The 18,332-nt window shown below is 53.3% G+C and overlaps 1 protein-coding gene across 2 annotated transcripts; it reads left to right on the top strand.

The window, feature by feature from the left end:
* Positions 1–296: 296 nt before the first annotated feature.
* TBC1D13 (TBC1 domain family member 13) lies at positions 297–17,840 on the top strand. 2 transcript variants are annotated; one of them, XM_035015680.1, is made up of 12 exons: positions 297–408; positions 1,402–1,475; positions 3,032–3,072; positions 3,668–3,729; positions 3,847–3,946; positions 4,735–4,817; positions 7,726–7,885; positions 12,099–12,309; positions 12,870–13,033; positions 13,963–14,123; positions 14,275–14,332; positions 15,176–17,840. In XM_035015680.1, exons 1-12 carry the CDS (start codon positions 386–388, stop codon positions 15,239–15,241), a joined length of 1,203 nt encoding a protein of 400 aa, XP_034871571.1. In that variant the 5' UTR covers positions 297–385; the 3' UTR covers positions 15,242–17,840. The 2 variants fall into 2 exon arrangements, with proteins under 2 accessions (XP_034871571.1, XP_034871572.1); XM_035015681.1 differs by lacking the exon at positions 3,032–3,072 and having other exon boundaries at positions 391–408.
* The last annotated feature ends 492 nt before the right edge of the window (positions 17,841–18,332 follow it).

The following is an 18,332-nucleotide window of genomic DNA, read 5'->3' as shown; positions in this document are numbered from 1 at the left end:
TTGCCGGCGAGGGCCGGGTAAGGAAGAGGACAGGGTGACAGGTATACGGCGTAGATGGAAACTGAGGCCCAGGGAAGCGCAAAGAATAGGCCTCGGGCACACGGTCTGCTCGTCCTTAACTTGGGAGGCGGGGCCCGTGGGCCGGTGGGGGCGGTGGCAGGGGCAGGGGCGTGCTCCCGGCACCCTCCGGGCTCGACCGCGGCTGTGGGGGAGGGGCGGCACGCGAGTGGGGCGGGGCCCGGCCGAGGGGGCGGGGCGGGACGGAACGCGCGCGTCGGCGGCTGCGTTTCCGGTCGGAGGTCTTTGCGGAGAGCCCCGCTTCCCTAGGGGGCGGCGGCGACCGTGGAGGCGGCGGAGGCAGCGGGGGGATCCGGAAGTCAACACCATGTCGAGTCTGCACAAGAGCAGGTAAGGGCCGCGGGGGCCGACCCAGCCACACCAGTCCTCGTCAGGCCGCCCCCTCTGCCTTGCGGAGCGGGGCGCAGGTGCCGCCAGGAGTCGGGGACCCCCTCCTCCCGGTAGAGGGTCTCGGGCGCCCACTTTCCAACCTCATTGCCTGTGGGCCAGAGGGCACGGAGCGGAGGCACCTCTTTGGCTTCCCGGTGTCACCCCATCCCTCTCTCCCTCATCCTGGACCCCGGGTTTCCCTCTTGCCCTCGGGTCTTCCTCATCCAGGGCCTCGATGCCCTGTTCCCCAGCTCCCCATCCCCCACACCCCCCGTTTTTGTCTCCCCTGTTAATCCTCTGCCCCAGTACCCTCCCCTCCAAATGCTTCCCGTCCCCCTGGCCCGTTTCTTACAAGGCAAGTTGGAGAACCTGGATTCTCCAGTCTCCCCTCCCCCAGGCCAAATCCCGCAGCACCGGCCAAATTTTGCTCACTCTTCAATTTTCCTCCACGACTTGTTCTTTAAACCTTTTGTCCTTGCCTGCGGGTGAGACCAGAGGTCTTCTAATGGTTTTATTTCTGAGCCTGGAGAGCTGCGTGCCAATTACACAGGCCCGTTGTCTAGGGATCATGTTACTGCTGGTTCTTAGGGTTCCTTGAGTTCAGATAGTGGCCCTGTGGGCTGGGTCTGGCCAGCAGGAAGTGCTCAAGAAATGCTAGCTCACTATATATTAGAAATGTGTTTAATTTCATGATGTTCATTTGAGAACCTCTAGACAAGAATATATTATGTTTCTGGGTTTGGAGGAACAAGTGATCTGTAGTTCTGTCGTTCCCACAAAGATGCCTTTGGCCAGGACCTTGACTGAGCTTTGCTCTTTTTCTGTCCTGAAGGGATGGGGGGAGAACAAGTTGAAGACTGGTGATATGAGAGCTTTGGGCTTCAGGAGTGATCACAAAGTCTGTCACGGTGGGGTTTGGGTGTGCTTCACTTGCCTCCCCATCCCGCCTTCTAGGATTGCAGATTTCCACGATGTCCTGAAGGAGCCCACCATCGCCTTGGAAAAGCTTCGGGAACTCAGTTTTAGTGGTAAGTGGTAAGCGGCAGCTCTCCGGGTTCAGGGTTTCCCTAGAGCAACATTGTGTGTGGTTAGAATGGAGGGGAAGGTACCCAAGGCCACACCTGGTCAGTTCTGGGGGCCAGGCTGCCTCCTGGGGCCTTCTCCAGATTCTGTGACTCTGAAACAACCCTTGACAACCCTGACCACCAAGGGCATGCCTGTGGGCCCTGGATGTTTCCTGGCGTTTAAGTGGTGCTTGCTGCTTGCCGCTTGCCGAGAGTAACTGGAGAGGGCTGAACGCGGGAAGCTGGAGCGGGAGGAGACTTGAGCCTGGGGCCACTGCAGTGTCTTCCTCACTCCTCAGCAAACTTCCTGTGTTGTAGAATTTGGTTAGCTGCGGAGCAGTTCCTGGTTCTCTCCCAGGCTTGGAGATCAAAGCTGACTCAGGCGATTGTGAACTTTTGTGAAGGCCTTGAGACCCTGACTCTAGGAGCTGAACTTCAGCAATGTTTGACTTTGCCCTCCCCAGCCTGGTTACCCTTCCTGCACAGAGATTTTTGCTTATCTTTTAAAATACCCTAAGGTATTTTAAAACACCCTAAGGTGTTGTGTGCAGGTTCTTGTTAACTGCACGGTCCTTGTGACTTTGTCAGCAAGGAATTCTTGAGTTGCTCTTCTCCTCCCCATACAGATTCTGAGGTGGGGGCATTTGCTCCTGATCGCGGTATTCGGGGTCCTAGAGCAACAGCTGCTTTAGCAAGCTTCCTGACAGTATTACAGGAGGAGTTTGTTTTTTTGTTCAGGAGTGGTATTAGACCCCGAAGACCTTGAGGGGTCATGGGATGTGTATTTGAAGAATCTACCAGGCCTCGGGGGAGCCATTCCGGGGGAGTGGTTGAGTTTGGGCTGTAGAGTTAAGACAGACCTGTGTTTGACTCCTTGAGTGCTCTGTCATTACAGATAGGTTCCTTTATTTGTAAGATGAGGACAACAGTGCTAATCTTTCCTATTTACTAGAGTTCTAATGAGGATTAAGTGAAGTAGTGGCCATTAGGCACCAAGCACTTACCATTTATAGCTTAACTTATGTTCCACAAATATCTATGGTAAGCCTTCTGTGTGCTGTGCCCCGTGCTGGGGACAGGGACTATAAGACACATATGGCTCTTGCCTTTCTGGGGCTTACCCAGTGGTCGAGGTTACAGATGTTAAATATATACACAGACTATGTTAAACAGTCCCGACTGTGATGGACACTATGAAGGAGAAGTCACGGAACCATTATGGTTTGTAACAAGAGATCTGACTTTGACTGGGAAGAGGTGGTGGTGGGTAAATGCTGCTCTGAGGAATGAGAAGGTGTTAAAAGAACATTCCACACACAGGGAGCTCTGGGCTGGAGGCAGGGGTCATAGGGAGAAATACACAGGATTAGCATCCAGTCCAGTCATCTTTCTGACAGAAAATGATCCTTGAAGAAGTACTTCTTGCCCACTCCATTCCCTGCCAACTGGCTCTGAGGTGGAGGACTGGGGGGTCCGGGGGCTCTGGCCTGGGGCGTGACTCTTGCCTGCTGTGTCCACAGGCATCCCCTGTGAGGGCGGACTGCGGTGCCTCTGCTGGAAGGTGGGTGTGCTGGGCTGGGGCGTCTGCTCTGCCAAGAGTCCTTGGGTTCCTGCATGGGCTGCCCCCACCCCGGCCCCTTCTTGTTCTGCGCCTTTCCTTGCTTATTCGCGGAAACTTTTCTGGGAAGTTGTGGGTTTTCTGTTCTTCTTGGCGTTCCCTCCAGGATCGCCTTGGGGATGGAATGCTTTGTAGTGCCAGTGAAGGCCTCTTCTTCCTGGTCCATACAGTGCAGCAGAAGTGATGCTTCATGGGACCAAAAAAAAGGCCATGCTCTATCCATGGCTTTTAGCTGAGGTGGGAGCCAAAGCCCAGTGTCTGGGTTTCCAGCCTCTTTGAGCACCAGGTTTTATTATCATTTGGAAGAGTCGGTGTGAAGAAAAGCAGTGGAAAGGGCTGGTTTGGGATAAAGGAGGAGGGAGGCAGTGGAGAGCAACGGGGAGGCTACCCCTAGCCCACGCCTCCATTCGTGGGTTTCAGCCCATCTGGTCTTCTCTGGGCTTTATTAGACGTTTTCCTTGAGGCTGGTCAGCCTCCGTCTACTGTCTGGGGTTGAACTGGAGAGTCGCCAGAGCTTTGTTCCTCTCCCTCTGTGCAGATTCTCTTGAACTACCTCCCCTTGGAAAGAGCCTCATGGACCTCCATCCTGGCCAAGCAGAGGTGAGACCATGAGAAAGGGGGATGACAGTAGGTCTTGCCTCCTGTTGTTACTTCTCTGATCCATTCTTCCTGGATGGGACCTTTGGGATCATCCGTCTCTCCTCTTCTCTTCCACAGGGAGCTATATTCTCAGTTCCTGAGGGAAATGATTATCCAGCCTGGCATTGCCAAGGCCAACATGGGTGTGTCCAGGGAGGATGTAACCTTTGAGGACCATGTGAGTAAGGGTGGCCGCAGGGACCGAGGCTGCAGAGTAGGGAGGGGTGCAGGCTTTGGAGCTGGCAGGTCCCCCCAACCCCAGGGGACAGGTGTAGCCAATCTGGGTCCCCTCCTTTCTGCGTCGGGCTGCTTGGCCCGTGAAGGCTGTTGTCTCTCCCTTCTGTTTCCCAGGCCCCGGACCCAGTCAGGAATGTAAGTCACAGCTGGGGCTCTGAGTGTGTGCGTAGCACTGAGCCTGCTCCTCCGTGTGGGCTCTGTCTCCTTTCCTCCTCACCTCCGTTCCCCGGGGAAGGTTTTGGTTTTATAGCTGAAGAAAGTCAGAGCAGGGCAGGAGTGAGAATAGACTATCTTCCTGTGGCCTGGAGGAAGCCTCATGCTCTCCTCCAATACCGAGCCCCTCCCCGTGGGCAGGAGGTGGGGATGGATGGACCCAGGCCCATGCTCTGAGGATTAGGATCAGCGATTCAGAGCGTTGGTGAATCAGATTCGAAGAGACCTAGTGATACAACGAGCATTCACTCAGCAAGCGTTGAGCAGCACCTGGTATGGGCGGCGTGGGAGAGCGGTAGCCGCAGATGGAAGGAACGCTCCCTGGCCAGCAGGGATATCGTCAGAGCAGACTGCAGGGCTCCGCTTGGAGTTTGGACGTGACGTGGGAGGCTCCCCTCATAGCTTACAGGTTGTCTCAGAGCCTCAGCGGGGCCTCTGCCCAGGCCCCCAGACTGGGGTCTGCCCCCTGACGTCCTAGTCGGACCTGGGACAGAGCAGCTGACTCTCTCCCCACAGCCGCTCAACCCCAACCCTGAGAGCCGGTGGAACACGTACTTCAAGGACAACGAGGTGCTGCTGCAGATCGACAAAGACGTCCGGTAAGCGGGGCCCTGGGGGTCAGGGGCTGGTCCATGGGACTGTTGGGGAGTTTCCCAGTCCTGTGCTTTCCGGCCCACGCCCACAGGTGGGTGTTTGAGGAACTGGTGGGTCATCCAGTAGGTGGGTCCAGGCGCCAGCGATGTCGGCCTGTGAATGGGGCTGGCAAGCAAGGCGAGTGCCTGACGCTCTTTCCTCCCTGCCTCAGTGGCATTGGTGCCCCAGGCGTATGGGTTCATCTGACCATTCCTGGAGCAGATACTGAGGCCCTACTATACGGCAGGCTCCGTGCCAAGCTCCGGGTTGAGCATGGAGTTGACAGACATCATCCCTCTTAGGAGCTTAGAACCTGGTGGGGAGGACGGGAAGACAGTCGTTCAGCAAGACAGATCTTCCGAGTAATTAGTATCTGTGGTAAATGCTCTGAGGGGAGAGTTCAGGGTGCTTTAAGACTTTGGGGGAAGCCGGGACGCCTGGGTGGCTCCGTTGGTTAAGCATCTGCCTTCGGCTCAGGTCATGATCCCAGGGTCCTGGGATTGAGCCCCGCATCAGACTCCCTGCTCAGCCGGGAGCCTGCTTCTCCCTCTCCCTCTGCCTGCCGCTCTGCCTACTTGTGCTTTCTCTGTCTGTCTTTTTGTCAAATAAATAAAATCTTAAAAGAAAAAAAAAAAAGACTTTGGGGGAAGCCTTGGGTGAGGTCTCAGGAGTGGGAGGCCTTGGGGAAAGAGGGAGGGAAAGGTCGTGGTTGGGGGCAGCTGCCTGCAGGAAGGCCCTGGGCAGCCCACGGAAGCACGTTCGAGGAGCAGTGTGGAGGCCAGTGTTCTTAAAGCCACACTACAGGGAGGCAGGGGTTGGACCTTGGACTTGATCCTAAGGACATGGCGCAGTCGTGCAAAGGTGTTAAGCATAGGAGTGACAGGGTCCGATGTGTGTTTTTTGAAAAGTTGTGAGCTACGGTGTGTATGTGGGTATGCTTTTCCACTTGGCAGAGAAATGTGGAAACACGCTTGTGCTGTCCTGTGGGGTTGGCGGGTTTGGCAGCGGGCGGGATCTCCCACAAGGCCGCGTGAGGAGCTAGAAGGGAGCTTGTCTGCAGTGGGGCTGAGTGGTTGGAGCCAGGGTTCTGCAGTCTGTTTTCCTGGTTTTAGTTCCGCCTTCAGCGGGTGTTAGCTGTGTCCCCAGGCCCTCGCCACCCTGGGTGCTGCTCCGTCTCTGCTCATTTTGCCCAGGCCCATCTTCAGAAGGCCCCCGTGGGCACCCAGCCCAGCGCCGCTCAGCCATGATGCAGAAGGGCTTGTCCCCTGCGTTCTCAGGCTGTTGTTGGGGCAGCTTCTGTCCACAAGGCATCTTAACAGTTGGGAGTCAAGAACCATGTCTTGAACCTGGTTCTGGAGAAACAGGTTCTGCCTCATGCTGGTAGCGATGGCAGCACATTGCCCAGTGTTTGTTTTTTTTTTTTTTTTTTTTTTTAAGATTTTATTTATTTGAGAGAGAGAATGAGAGACAGAGAGCACGAGAGGGAAGAGGGTCCGAGGGAGAAGCAGACCCCCCGCTGAGCAGGGAGCCCGATGCGGGACTCGATCCCGGGACTCCAGGATCATGACCTGAGCCGAAGGCAGTCGCTTAACCAACTGAGCCACCCAGGCGCCCTGCCCAGTGTTTCTGGAGGGCAAGTTGGCAATGTGCTCTGTGTAAGAAGTCTGGAGAACATGTCTCCGCTGCCGTACGTACACGAGAAAAGCTTGGTGCCTTAAACTCACCCTGGTTACACCTCAGTTATACCTCAGACCGGAAACCAAACCAAACCAACTCAGTCACGTTCTAGAAACTGTCTCCCACCTTGATTTTTCCTCTCCTTCTGTCTTGGACATCTTCCTGTGTCAGCTGTATGTGCTGTCCTGTTGTACAATATGCAGTGTGGCCATTTCAAACCATACTACATTGAACACCTGTGCATATTAGATAATTTTTTAAAGATTTTATTTATTTGGTGCCTGGGTGGCTCAGTCGTTAAGCGACTGCCTTCGGCTCAGGTCATGATCCCAGGGTCCTGGGATCGAGCCCCGCATCGGGCTCCCTGCTCGGCGGGAAGCCTGCTTCTCCCTCTCCCACTCCCCCTGCTTGTGTTCCCTCTCCCGCTATCTCTCTCTGTCAAATAAATAAATAAAATCTTAAAAAAAAAAAGATTTTATTTATTTGTTAGAGAGCACATGGGTGCATGCACGCACAAGCAGGGGGAGTGGCAGGCAGAGGAAGATGCAGGCTCCCCGATTAGCAAGGAGCCTGATGTGGGACTAGATCCCAGGACCCTGGGATCATGACCTGAACTGAAGGCAAACACTTAACTGACCGAGTCACCGAGGCATCCCTAGATAAATATTTTTGACGTGGAGAGATGTTTGTGGTTTAAGAGAAGAGTTGGATTATAAGATCATAAGGACACTTAAAAAATTTATATGTGTGTGTGTATCTATTTGCAGATAACACATAAGAATATAGGTATATTTTTGCATGTGTGTGTATACATATATAATAAGCGTATTGCTCCTTTTTTTTTTAAAGATTTTGTTTATTTGACAGAGACACAGCGAGAGCGGGAACACAAGCAGGGGGAGTGGGAGAGGGAGAAGCAGGCTTCCCGCTGAGCAGGGAGCCCGACGCGGGGCTCGATCCCAGGACCCTGGGATCATGACCTGAGCCAAAGGCAGACGCTTAATGACTGAGCCACCCAGGCGCCCCAGTGTATTGCTCTTTAAAAACTAAACTTCTAAAAATAAAATGTTATTTTTTTAAAAAACACAGAAAAAATGCCTTTTGGGATACTGGAGCACACTCCGCAGTAGGGTGCTGATGGAATTTCCCAAACCTCCACCCTGAGTAACAGAACTCTCCCCTCTTCCCTCTTGACAGGAGGTTGTGCCCAGACATATCTTTCTTCCAGAGAGCCACCGAGTACCCCTGCCTCCTTATCCTGGACCCCCAGAATGAGTTTGAGACCCTTCGGAAGCGGGTGGAACAGACAACACTGAAATCCCAGACAGTGGCCCGGAACCGGAGTGGGGTCACAAATGTGAGAGCCAACCTGGGGGCCCCAGGGACTCCCCGCGACAGCCTTTTCCTCCATGCTTCCCATGGAGCCCTGGCCACTGGCCGTCAGGCCTGTGACCATCTGCCCTGGCAGTTACCCACAGCAACTTTGGGTAACATGGTTCTGCCAGTTCCGCCTCTGGGACTCTTTCTGCAAGTCAGGTGTCAAAAGCTGGGTGTAAGGGGTGCTGGGGGAGGGCCCTGCTGTGTGGTGAAGGAGCAGCAGAGGAGATGACTCTTGAAAAAGTAATTACACATTGATGGGAAAGTGTGGTGGGAGCAGTGATGGTGGTGGGGAGGTGATTGGGCCTGGGTGTCCAGGAAGACTTCCCTGAGGAGGTGACGTTTAAGCCGAGCGTCCAAGAACTAGGAGGAAAGCTCATTCCGGGTGGAGAGGAGGGTATAGCGGAGGCTTCAGGCAGGAGAGAGCGTGGTGCGCTCAGGGAATAGTGGGGTCCAGCCTGGCTAGGGGTGGGGCTCCTGGAGGATGCTGGCAAGATCAGTGGTGGTGAGGCTGCCTAGGGCCTTTGTCCTGAGGGCTGGGAGCCTTGCAGCATTCTAGGCAGGCCAGTAACATGATTCGAGTCTGCCTTCATAAAGAATTGCTGTGGTCCCTGTGGGGCTGTTGATCGGGGAGTAGAATGGAGGTTGGGAGGCAGCTGCCTTGTCCAGGCAAAGGCAGGTGAAGGCCAGGGTAGAATGGGGGGTGGGGGTAGAGCTGAGGGACTTAGGAGCTAGAATTTTTTTTTTTTTTAAAGATTTTATTTATTTATTTTAGAGACAGAGCACAAGAGAGGGGAGCGGGAGAGGGAGAAGCAGACTCCCTGCTGAGCAGGGAGCCCGATGCGGGACTTGATCCTGGGACTCCAGGATCATGACCTGAGCCGAAGGCAGTTGCTTAACCAACTGAGCCACCCAGGCGCCCTAGAATTTTTTTTTTTAAGATTGTATTTTTTTAAGGAATCTCTACACCCAGTGCGGTACTCAAATTTACAACCCTGAGATCAAGAATCCCATGCCCTGCTGACTGAGCCAGGCAGGTGCCTCAGGAGCTAGAACTGATGGAATCTGTGCTGGCCAAGTCATGCTGAGCATTTGAATCCCATTATTCTAGCAGATTCCGTAACTCTGAGAAGCTGCCTGTAGCCAGATGAAGCATATTACCTTATTCCTTAATTTACACCTATGCTTTGGTATGTGGAACTCCCAACTTGTTCCTCAAAACTTTCCATTGTCCTCCAACAGTGGAAAAACCCTTCTCTGTAATCTCCAACAAGCTAGTGACAGATAATATTGCAGAAGCTTTTGTCCCCCCAAGTAGAATGGTGATCAGGTCTCTGTGTCTCTAGAAGAGCAGCCATTTTCTGCTACAGGGGTGACAGGCAGTTACAGCTGATCCCAGGGTGCCCTGTGCCTAGGACAGAGTTGCGTGGGCCGGAGGGCGCAGAACGCTTGGTTTTGTGGGCAGCTCTTTTACTGCTGATATCCTGGCTACAGGGCAAGGTGGGGACCTGACTTCATTCATTTCACTGTAGTAATTGGGGTCTGAGAGCCAAGCTCTTAGCCACTTGGTTTCGATCTGGTCCTGGTGGCAGAGAACCTGACCAGAGGCTTCATTCCTGGACCTCGGGGCCTGTGGTTGGACAGTTCAAGTTGAACACCCATCTGACTTTGGGGCAGTAATACCAGCTCACCTTTCTGGGCCTCTGTCTCCTCTTCTATAAACTGGGCATAATCATTTCTCTTCTTCTGGCTTTTGAATTGCCAAGAGGATGAAATGAGGTCGTGACTCTGCAGATTTTTGGAAGGCTGGAAAGCACTTCTCTGAGGTCTTCTTGGCCTCAGGCTCTGAAGTCAGCCAGTCTGAGTTCGAGTCCTAGTGCCACCATGTGATGTGAGCCTTGATGAGTGACCTAACATTCTTTTTTTTTTTAAGATTTTCTTATTTATTTGAGAGAGGGAGGGTGAGAGAGAAAGAGAGCACAGAGCAGGGGGAGGGGCAAAGGGAGAGGGAACAGCAGACTCTCAGAACCCTGAGATCATGACCTGAGCCAAAGTCAGATGCTTCACCGACTGAGCCACCCAGGTGCCCCGAGTGACCTAACATTTCTGAGCCTCAGTTTCCTCATCCTGAGAATAATGTTGAGCAGATATTGTAGACTGTACACAGGATTTAATGGCGGAATTCTTGTAGGGCACCGTCCTGCACTTAGAAAGCTCTCAGTAAATGTTGGTGATGTGTGTGTGAGTGCACGTGTACACACGTGTATATGATGGGAGACGGACTTTGTCTTCAGGACCCTGTGTTCCCGGATGGTAGCATACGCTGTCCCTGTCTCCATTGGCCTGTAGCTCTCTCGCACTGGGAACCCCAGGCACCTGACTCTTTGCAGAGCCCCTGAGGCTTCTGCTGGCACTCCTGTTGGAGACCTTGGCTCTGGTGCATGAAGATCTCCGCTGTAGCAGGGATCCTCTTATATTTATCTCCCAACTTTTTTTTTTTTTTTTTTTTTAAGATTTATATTAGAGAGCCAGAGAGTGAGAGACAGAGAGTATGTGCATGCATTCAGGGGAGATACAGAGGAAGAGGAAGAGAATCTCAAGCAGATTCCCTGCTTAGCACGGAGCCTGATACGGGGCTGGATCCCACAACCCTGAGATCATGACCTGAGCTGAAACCAAGAATTGGATGCTTAACCGACTGAGCCACCCAGGCTCCCCCCCTCAACTTTTTCTTAATGAAAAATCTGAGGGGCGCCTGGCTGGCTTAGTTGGTAGAGCATGTGACTCTTGATCTCAGGGTTGTGAATTCGAGCCCCTCACTGGGTGTAGAGATGACGTAAATAAATAAAACTTAAAAGAGAATCTGAAACTTTCAGAAAAGTTGAAAGAAGAGTACAATGCCCAACTATATACTTTCCACCTAAATTCAACAGTTGTTAACTTTTTGCCAGATTTGTGGGTATATTCTCTATAGATAGAGTAAGTTGCACATGCCCTGAGCCTCACCCCCAGGTATTTCAGCAGGCGTCTCCTGGGAATGAGGACATCCTCCTCACCACCATCACATCTACGAAGATTAACGATAATTCCATACTAACGCCCAATATCCAGTCCATGATCAGATGTCCTCCGTGGTGCTGAGAATATTTTTGTTGTTTGACTTCCCAACCAGGACCCAGTCAAGGTGTATGTGTTGCATTGGGACGTTATGTTCTGTAGTCTTCTGATCTGGAGGCAGCCTCTACTCTCCCCCCAACCATAGTATTTGACTTTTTGAAGAGTCTGGGCCAGTTGTCTGTTTTTGACATATTTAAAGGTTTGTTCTTGGTTTTTTTGTTTTGTTTTTGTTTTTGATTTATTTATTTCAGAGAGAGCACAAGCACGTCATGTGAGCGAGTCGGGGAGGGGCAGAAGGAGAAGGAGACAAGCAGACTCCCCGCTGAGCAGGAGTCTGATCCACAGCCGATGCGGGGCTTGACTCCAGGACCCCGAGATCATGACCTGAGCCGAAATCCAGAGTTGTATGGTTAACCAACTGAGCCCCACAGGCGCCCCTATTTAAAGGTTTTTTAAAAAAGTAAATTATGGGGCCCCTGGGGGGGGCTCAGTCGGTTAAGCGTCTGCCTTCGGCTCAGGTCATGATCTCAGTGTCCTAGGATCGAGCCCTGCATCGGGCTCTCTGCTCAGCGGCGAGTCTGCTTCTCCCTCTGCCTCTGTGATCCCTCTCCCTCTGTGGTTACTTTCGTTCTCTCTCAAATAAAGAAATAAAATTTTAAAAAAATAAAATAAAGTATAACTTACATGCAGTAAAATGCACAGATCTTAAGTATACAACTGGATGAACTTTTTCTTACGTATATACCTTGTAACTGCCAACCCAATCAAGACACTGAACGTTTCCATCATCCAGAATGTTCCTTAATGTCCATTCCCAGTCAGTACGCCCTCACCTCAGAGGTAAGCATTGTTGTAGCCTTTATCACCATAAATTAGACTTTAGTCCAACTGTCTTGTGGAATATCCCACATTCTGGATTTGTCTGCTCATTTCTCCTCATGGTATTGGACATGTTCCGCTTTGCTATGTATTCCCCATAAGCTGGAAGTTGAGTCTAGGCTGAATGGCAAAACATTTCTGGTGAGAACACATTATCTGTCATGCCACCCACCTTACCGGCTCCTCTCCTCCCGCAGATGAGCTCCCCACACAAGAACTCTGCGCCATCATCCCTGAATGAGTATGAGGTGCTGCCCAACGGCTGTGAGGCCCATTGGGAGGTGGTGGAGCGCATCCTGTTCATCTACGCCAAGCTCAACCCTGGCATCGCTTACGTGCAGGGCATGAATGAGATCGTGGGGCCCCTCTATTATACCTTCGCCACCGACCCCAACAGCGAGTGGAAAGGTAAAAGGGCTCTTGGCTGCCCACATCCCTCATGTGGCTCCCTAGAAAAATGGACCAAGGAAAGCCAGGATAATGGGCCTTATCAGGCTGTGCAACTCACTTCCCCTCTCTGGGCCTCCGTCTCCCCTCCATCAGATGTGAGGAGTTGACCTGGATGGTCTCTGAGATCCTTGGCAGCTCAGGCTTTCTAGAATGTTGGAAGCTTACTGATCTCAGTATTTGTAACTGAAATTGTGGTAGAGGAGATGAGATGTACATATAGGAAGCTGAATGATTGACAAGGAATTAAATAATGATTGGAAAGATGTCATCAGAAGAGCATGTGATAGTTGCTAAGCGAAAGTACAGTGTTGCCAGAAGACATGAGACGACACGATGTCCTTAGTTTGGGGGTGGAGCATGGTCAAGGAGAGAGGAGGGCCTGAGCCTGACCAGAAGGGTGGGTGGCCTAGAGAGGCTCAGAGGTAAAGAGGGAAGCTACCACGTTCGTGAGAGATGGGGTGGGACTCGGGCGAGCATCAGTCCCTTGCAGCTGCCTTCCCCCTGCCCCTGTCGCCCAGAGCACGCCGAGGCAGACACCTTTTTCTGCTTCACCAACCTCATGGCTGAGATCCGGGACAACTTCATCAAGAGCCTGGATGACTCACAATGTGGTATCACTTACAAGATGGAAAAGGTGTACTCTACCTTGAAGGACAAGGACATGGAACTCTACCTGAAACTGGTGAGGAGCACCAGGACCCCTGGGCCAAGGCAGACAGACAGGAAGGGGCACAGGCAGGGGGCCTCCTGAGCACCCCAGGCCCAGGGCAAGGTCTGGCATGAGTCTGGGGATGGAAAGTGGCCGCTCCCGCTGGGGAGTGCTGGCCCAAGCTCTGTGGTGCGGCTGGGAGACTGAGGCAGCCGTTGACGTGGGAGCTTAGCAGGCTGGGCGTGAAGAGGAAGTTGGTAGGGTGCCCGTCATGTGCCAGGCACGGCGCAGGGTGTTTACCATACGCTGAATGACTTGAGCCTGGTAGCAGTCCTCTGAGAAAAAAGTACGAACATCATTTTTAAAAATGAAAAATGATCTTCAAAGTTAATGGAGTGGCATTCCTGTTTATTTCAGAAAACAGTTTTGTGAAGAGAAACTGTATGTATAAACAAAAATCGTTTGAATAAAAAAATACCTATAAACAGGTCTTTTTAAACAGATACAGAATTATGTTTTTGCTGTTTTGTCACAGTTTTTCAGTTAACATTCACTGGGGCTGACCAGAGGGCTCATCTCTCTGGGGAATGACGGCCTTGTAAGTCTGCGGTGTGGAGGAAATAAATGATCTATTTCACATGCTAAGCACAAGGCCAGGCTTAATAGTAAGTGCCCGATAATGGGTCTGTCTGCCTCTAAATCCAAGATTATAATCCGTACCCTATTTTAAAAGAATTAGAGCCATCGTTTGTAAATCTAGAGAGCTTACATAAAAGCTTGGATTTCTGGCTTCTCTTGCAAAATTGGAAGAGCTGGCGGCACTGGCTGGCGGATGCCCCTTGGCCGGCCCCAGTGCCCTTGCCCACTCAGCGTGCCTGGCACGGACACATGCGGCCGGTGTGATAGGCCGCGTCGCCCTGCGTGGCAGCCGAGCACCCCACCCCACGCCTCTGTCTCCCCAGCAAGAGCAGAACATCAAGCCCCAGTTCTTCGCCTTCCGCTGGCTGACACTGCTGCTGTCCCAGGAGTTCTTGCTGCCCGACGTCATCCGTATCTGGGATTCCCTCTTCGCCGACGACAACCGTTTCGACTTCCTCCTCCTGGTCTGCTGCGCCATGCTCATGTGAGTGTGACCGCCAGCAGAGGGGTGGGCAGGGGCTGCCCTCATGAGGAGTGAGCCACTGCAGCTGGGGAGGAGGGAGCGGGAAGGGGCCCGCTGGGCCTGCAGTCTGCGGCCCCGGGGTTCCAGCACCTTCGCTGCTTGTTTTCCTCAGACTGATCCGGGAGCAGTTGCTGGAAGGGGACTTTACCATAAACATGCGGCTCCTACAGGTAATGGGGTTTGGAGCGGCGAGCCCCGTCTTTAGCCATGAGGCACATACTTACCAGGCAGCCACCCACGCCAGCTGCTGTTACAAGCTGGGGTCAGGGACCCTGAGACATAAGCGTGCAGACGCCTGACGCGCATCTGGTTTGGGTCTGGGTTTGAATCCCACTTCTGCCACTTGAGTGTGGTGTCGCCTTGAGTGAACGACTCGGTATCTCTGGACCAGACGCTCTACAGGAGTTCATCGCAGCTGGGACATAGCGGCGCCTCGTCCGTCGTAGCGCTTGGTGGTGCAAGGGCTCGGACTTGGGGGAGGATGGGGGGCATAATGGTTGAGAAGTGGGCGCAAAAGTGGCTCTGGGTGCCACTGTGCTAATCACGTGACCCAAGCCAAGTGACAACCTTTCCAGGCCTTGCTTTCTTCAGTGCCTGGCCTGGGGTTGGTTTTCAGTAATCGGATTGACCAGGTCTGTAAAAGAGGCCTAGTCACAGTCTCTTTCTCCTCAGACTGATGAAGTGACCCAGTGAACCTAGTGCATGAGCAACGTCTGGCCCACTCTCAGGCTCGTTATGAACGGCACTTGGGTTTGAGGGCAGGAGAGAGATGGGGGGAGGGTGGTCCTGGTCCTGAGGAAGGGGCTGTGATACTTTTTGGTGCTGGTTGGGTTGGGTCAGTTAGGGCTGCAGTGGTTTGGGCAGAATGGGGCACCTGGTAGCCTGTGGTCCCTGTCCCTGAGGCCCAGGGCCCAGCATGGTGACAGGGCCCAGTGGGAAGGGCGTGGGTGTGGCAGAGGTGGCGAAGGGTGAGCTGACTTCAAAGGCATATTGTTGACTTTTCCCAAATCTAGGATTACCCCATCACAGATGTCTGCCAGATCCTACAGAAAGCCAAGGAACTCCAAGACTCAAAGTAGCCTGCTGGCAAGAGGCCCAGTTTGGGAGAGAAGACACTGACCCCTGTGCCCTGGCTTCTGGGACACACAAGAGCCTCTGGGATCCCAGCCAGCCCGAGGGGAAGCTGCAGGACCGGCCCACTCTAGGCCACCTCATCTGGCTCCCTCACCCTAGGCCGCTCCCGCTGGGGGCACACTGTGCCATGCTCCTTTCTAACCACCCAGCCCTGGCTCCCTCCCTGCTCTTCGACCCGGAGGCCTTTTGCCCAGGCTGCCGAGCAAGGCTGGAGCTCATGAGGTAGTTTCTTGGGGCTGGGGCACACTGGGGGCACTGGGGGCCAGCAAGGGTCCTTCCCTGCCTCTGCTGCTCCCTTCCCTCTCTCCTGCTCGGGTCTTCTGGGCTCTGGTTGCAGGAGGTGCTTGGCAAATGAGCCAGTACCACTTCTTCTGGGGCTTGGTGCTTAGGCTTCTCCATGGGGAAGGTGACACTGTGAAGGAGCTAAGAAGCTGCCAGGCCCAGGTCACAACCTCTGTCCCTCTCCCACTGAGTGTGTTTCTGTCTGTAGTCATGGGTGGGTGTGTCTGTGTGTCCTCATCCCCTAGGTATCTGCTGCTCCTCTGTGGGTGTCGGGCAGTGTGTGTGTGAGGGGGGTGGGGGCATCTTTGCTCCTTTGAGGTCTTTCTTCTCTGTCCCCTTCCCCTCAGAGTGTGTGTGACTGTCTCGTTCTGTCTGCCCCTCTCTCCATTTCCCTCTGCCCTTCTCTCTTGGGGTGCCTTATCCCCAGCCTCTTTCCCCTCCTGCTCCCCTCCATTCCATGAACCCCAGAGACAGAATGAGGAGTCTGGCGAAGTCCCTGGGGGTCAACTTTTGAGGCCTGTTCCCATCCTCAGCCCTAGGTCCCCGGGTCCCACAGACTGGGAGGGAGGCCGTAGTGCCTCCCTAGAGGGCCCTGAATCTGCTCCCGACAGAAATCTTGGGAACAAAAGCTGCTGAGAAATGATGGCCTACAAGGCTTTGGGCTCCTTACCCTCCTTTCTGCCCAGGGTTGGAAGAAGGAGACGAGGGAGAGCTGAGTCTTCCAGAGATTCCCCCTAAAGGCCCTTGTTTCCCAAAGGAAAAGGACAGGAAAGTGGTACTGTGCCAGGGGTTGGGATCCAAGTGCTTCAGAAGAGTAGTCCTTCCCGTGGCTTCCAGGTTCCGGCCCAGGGTGGTGAGGCCCATAAAGGGCAGGTGGGGCCAGCGGGAGCCTCCCTGGGCGAGGGGTAGCTGAGTTTAACAGCCCTGGATCCTGTCGGTGCCAGAAAAGGCGTGTCTCCCCCAAGCAGGGTGAAGTTGCTGCTGGCCCTTCCCTGGTCACCTGCTTGGGCTCTTCCCAGGATTTGGGGCAGGGGCACTCTGGGCGAAGCAACTGGCTTCTCTTGCCACTGGGCTGTGCAAGGAGTGGGCTTATTTTGACCAAGCCCTTCCTCCTCTTGTGAGGAGGCAGGTGGTTTGGGTCTGGAAGGCTGGGCAATGTAGCAGGGGGTCCTCAGCCTCTCCTCAGACTGGCCAGCGGTGGCCCTCTTGTCCCCACCGCCTTCCCGAGTCAGGCATCCAGGACTTTGTGCTGCCCGCCCAGGCCTGGCTGTGGGCCGGGAAGAGCTGCCCGCCAATGGCTCCTATCCCAGCTGTACCTTGGCTGCTGCTGGGATGTTATGCACATGCCTTTTTGCCTCCTCTTCTCCCAACACACAGTCTTTGGGAGATTTTCTACTATTTATTCAGACCCCTGGTTATTTATTGCAGACTGGCTAATGCTTGACTTGGAGGTGAAGGGTGGGGCCAGGAGGGTAAAAAGCAGTTGGAGACAGTCTTCCTGTCTTTGCAAGGTCAGAGTCTGCATCCTCTCCCCCTGCCTCTGGGACCTTCCTGATTTTCCAGCAGTTCCTGGCTGGGAGGGCTGTGAGCTCTGTACTGGAATTGAGGGTAAGGGATGGGGGAGGGCTGCTGCTGAGAGGGCTGGTATCGTCTCTGGACCATAAGACCCCAGCATGGCGCAGAGACACACTTCCAGCAGCCTGGCTCGGCCTCTTCCCAGAACTTGTCAGCTGGTGGTTCATTCCCAACTTTGACCCCTTCACAGCCTGAGGCTTGGGCCCCAGCCTGGGCCCCAGCAGACTCTGCCCAGGACACCTGATGCATTCCCTCTTGCCTGCCCCCCCTGCCTTCCCTCCTGGGGCCATACTACTTGAATCACTGCGTCTGATTCGCCTCAGTGGCAGGTTTAGATCCAGTGCTCTCTCCTTGACTTTGGGATGAGGGTCGAGCACAGGGACCCTGTGCAGATTAGGCTGCACTCCCCAGTGGGATACTGCCTGGGGAAAGGGCAGGCCCTTGGTGATTCCCCCTTCCCAGACTCTCCAGAGAGGTGCCCTGAGAGCCAGAGTGCCTGAGGCTTCCCTATTGGGAAGCTGCCCCCAGGACTTTGGACACTTACAGATTGGGCTATATGAACTCAGCAGGTCTCACTCCGGGGTCAGAATGTGAGTCTGCTTTTGTTCTTTTCATCAGTTTTATTCCTTGAATCAGTGCTGTTGATTGATGACAAGTTGTCTTTAATAAATCATGTGTTTTTTGCAATGGGCATTGGTGCTGTGATGGGCTGAAACCTTTGAGATCTTGGAGAAGGAAAAGCCTGAGCAGGGATGGAGTCAGGAGACTCAGAGTGGGCAAAGAAAAAGGCTGGGAAATTCTTGTTGGAAGAGTCTATTCAAGTCTTCTCATTCAACCACTGCGATTTGCAGCTGGAGGGCAAGGGCCAGTGGGCTAGGGAAAGAGGTACTATGCCACTTGATTACACAGCAAGTTATTTTTGAGATTGACAAAACTTCAAATAAAATCCGTACTACTCACAGTCTATAGAGAAAATCACTGAGAATATGTTAGTCTTTGCTACATTGTCATTTTCTTGATACACTTTTGTGTACTGTCTCCCCCCTCAGGTTAGGTGGTAAGCAAGTTGCTGTATGATGTTAAAAATATATTTACGGGCTATATAGTATTCTCATATGCTAAAAATGTCTGAATCCAGCCCCTATCTTGGAACAGTTTGCTTATTTCAGCCTCCGTTAT

This window comes from Mirounga leonina, unplaced genomic scaffold, assembly GCF_011800145.1.
Source record: "Mirounga leonina isolate KUSES-001 unplaced genomic scaffold, KU_Mleo_1.0 Mir_170, whole genome shotgun sequence".
NCBI lineage: Eukaryota > Metazoa > Chordata > Mammalia > Carnivora > Phocidae > Mirounga > Mirounga leonina.
The sequence above is the reverse complement of the archived record's forward strand: the minus strand, read 5'-3'. Positions and strand labels throughout refer to the sequence as shown.

Excerpts from the sequence above, each read along its gene's own strand:
- TBC1D13 (XM_035015680.1), top strand. The coding sequence starts at position 386 with ATGTCGAGTCTGCACAAGAGCAG. Across the intron at positions 1,476-3,031 it reads TCGGGAACTCAGTTTTAGTG|GCATCCCCTGTGAGGGCGGA; the intron begins GTAAGTGGTAAG and ends CTGTGTCCACAG. Across the intron at positions 13,034-13,962 it reads TGGAACTCTACCTGAAACTG|CAAGAGCAGAACATCAAGCC; the intron begins GTGAGGAGCACC and ends CTGTCTCCCCAG.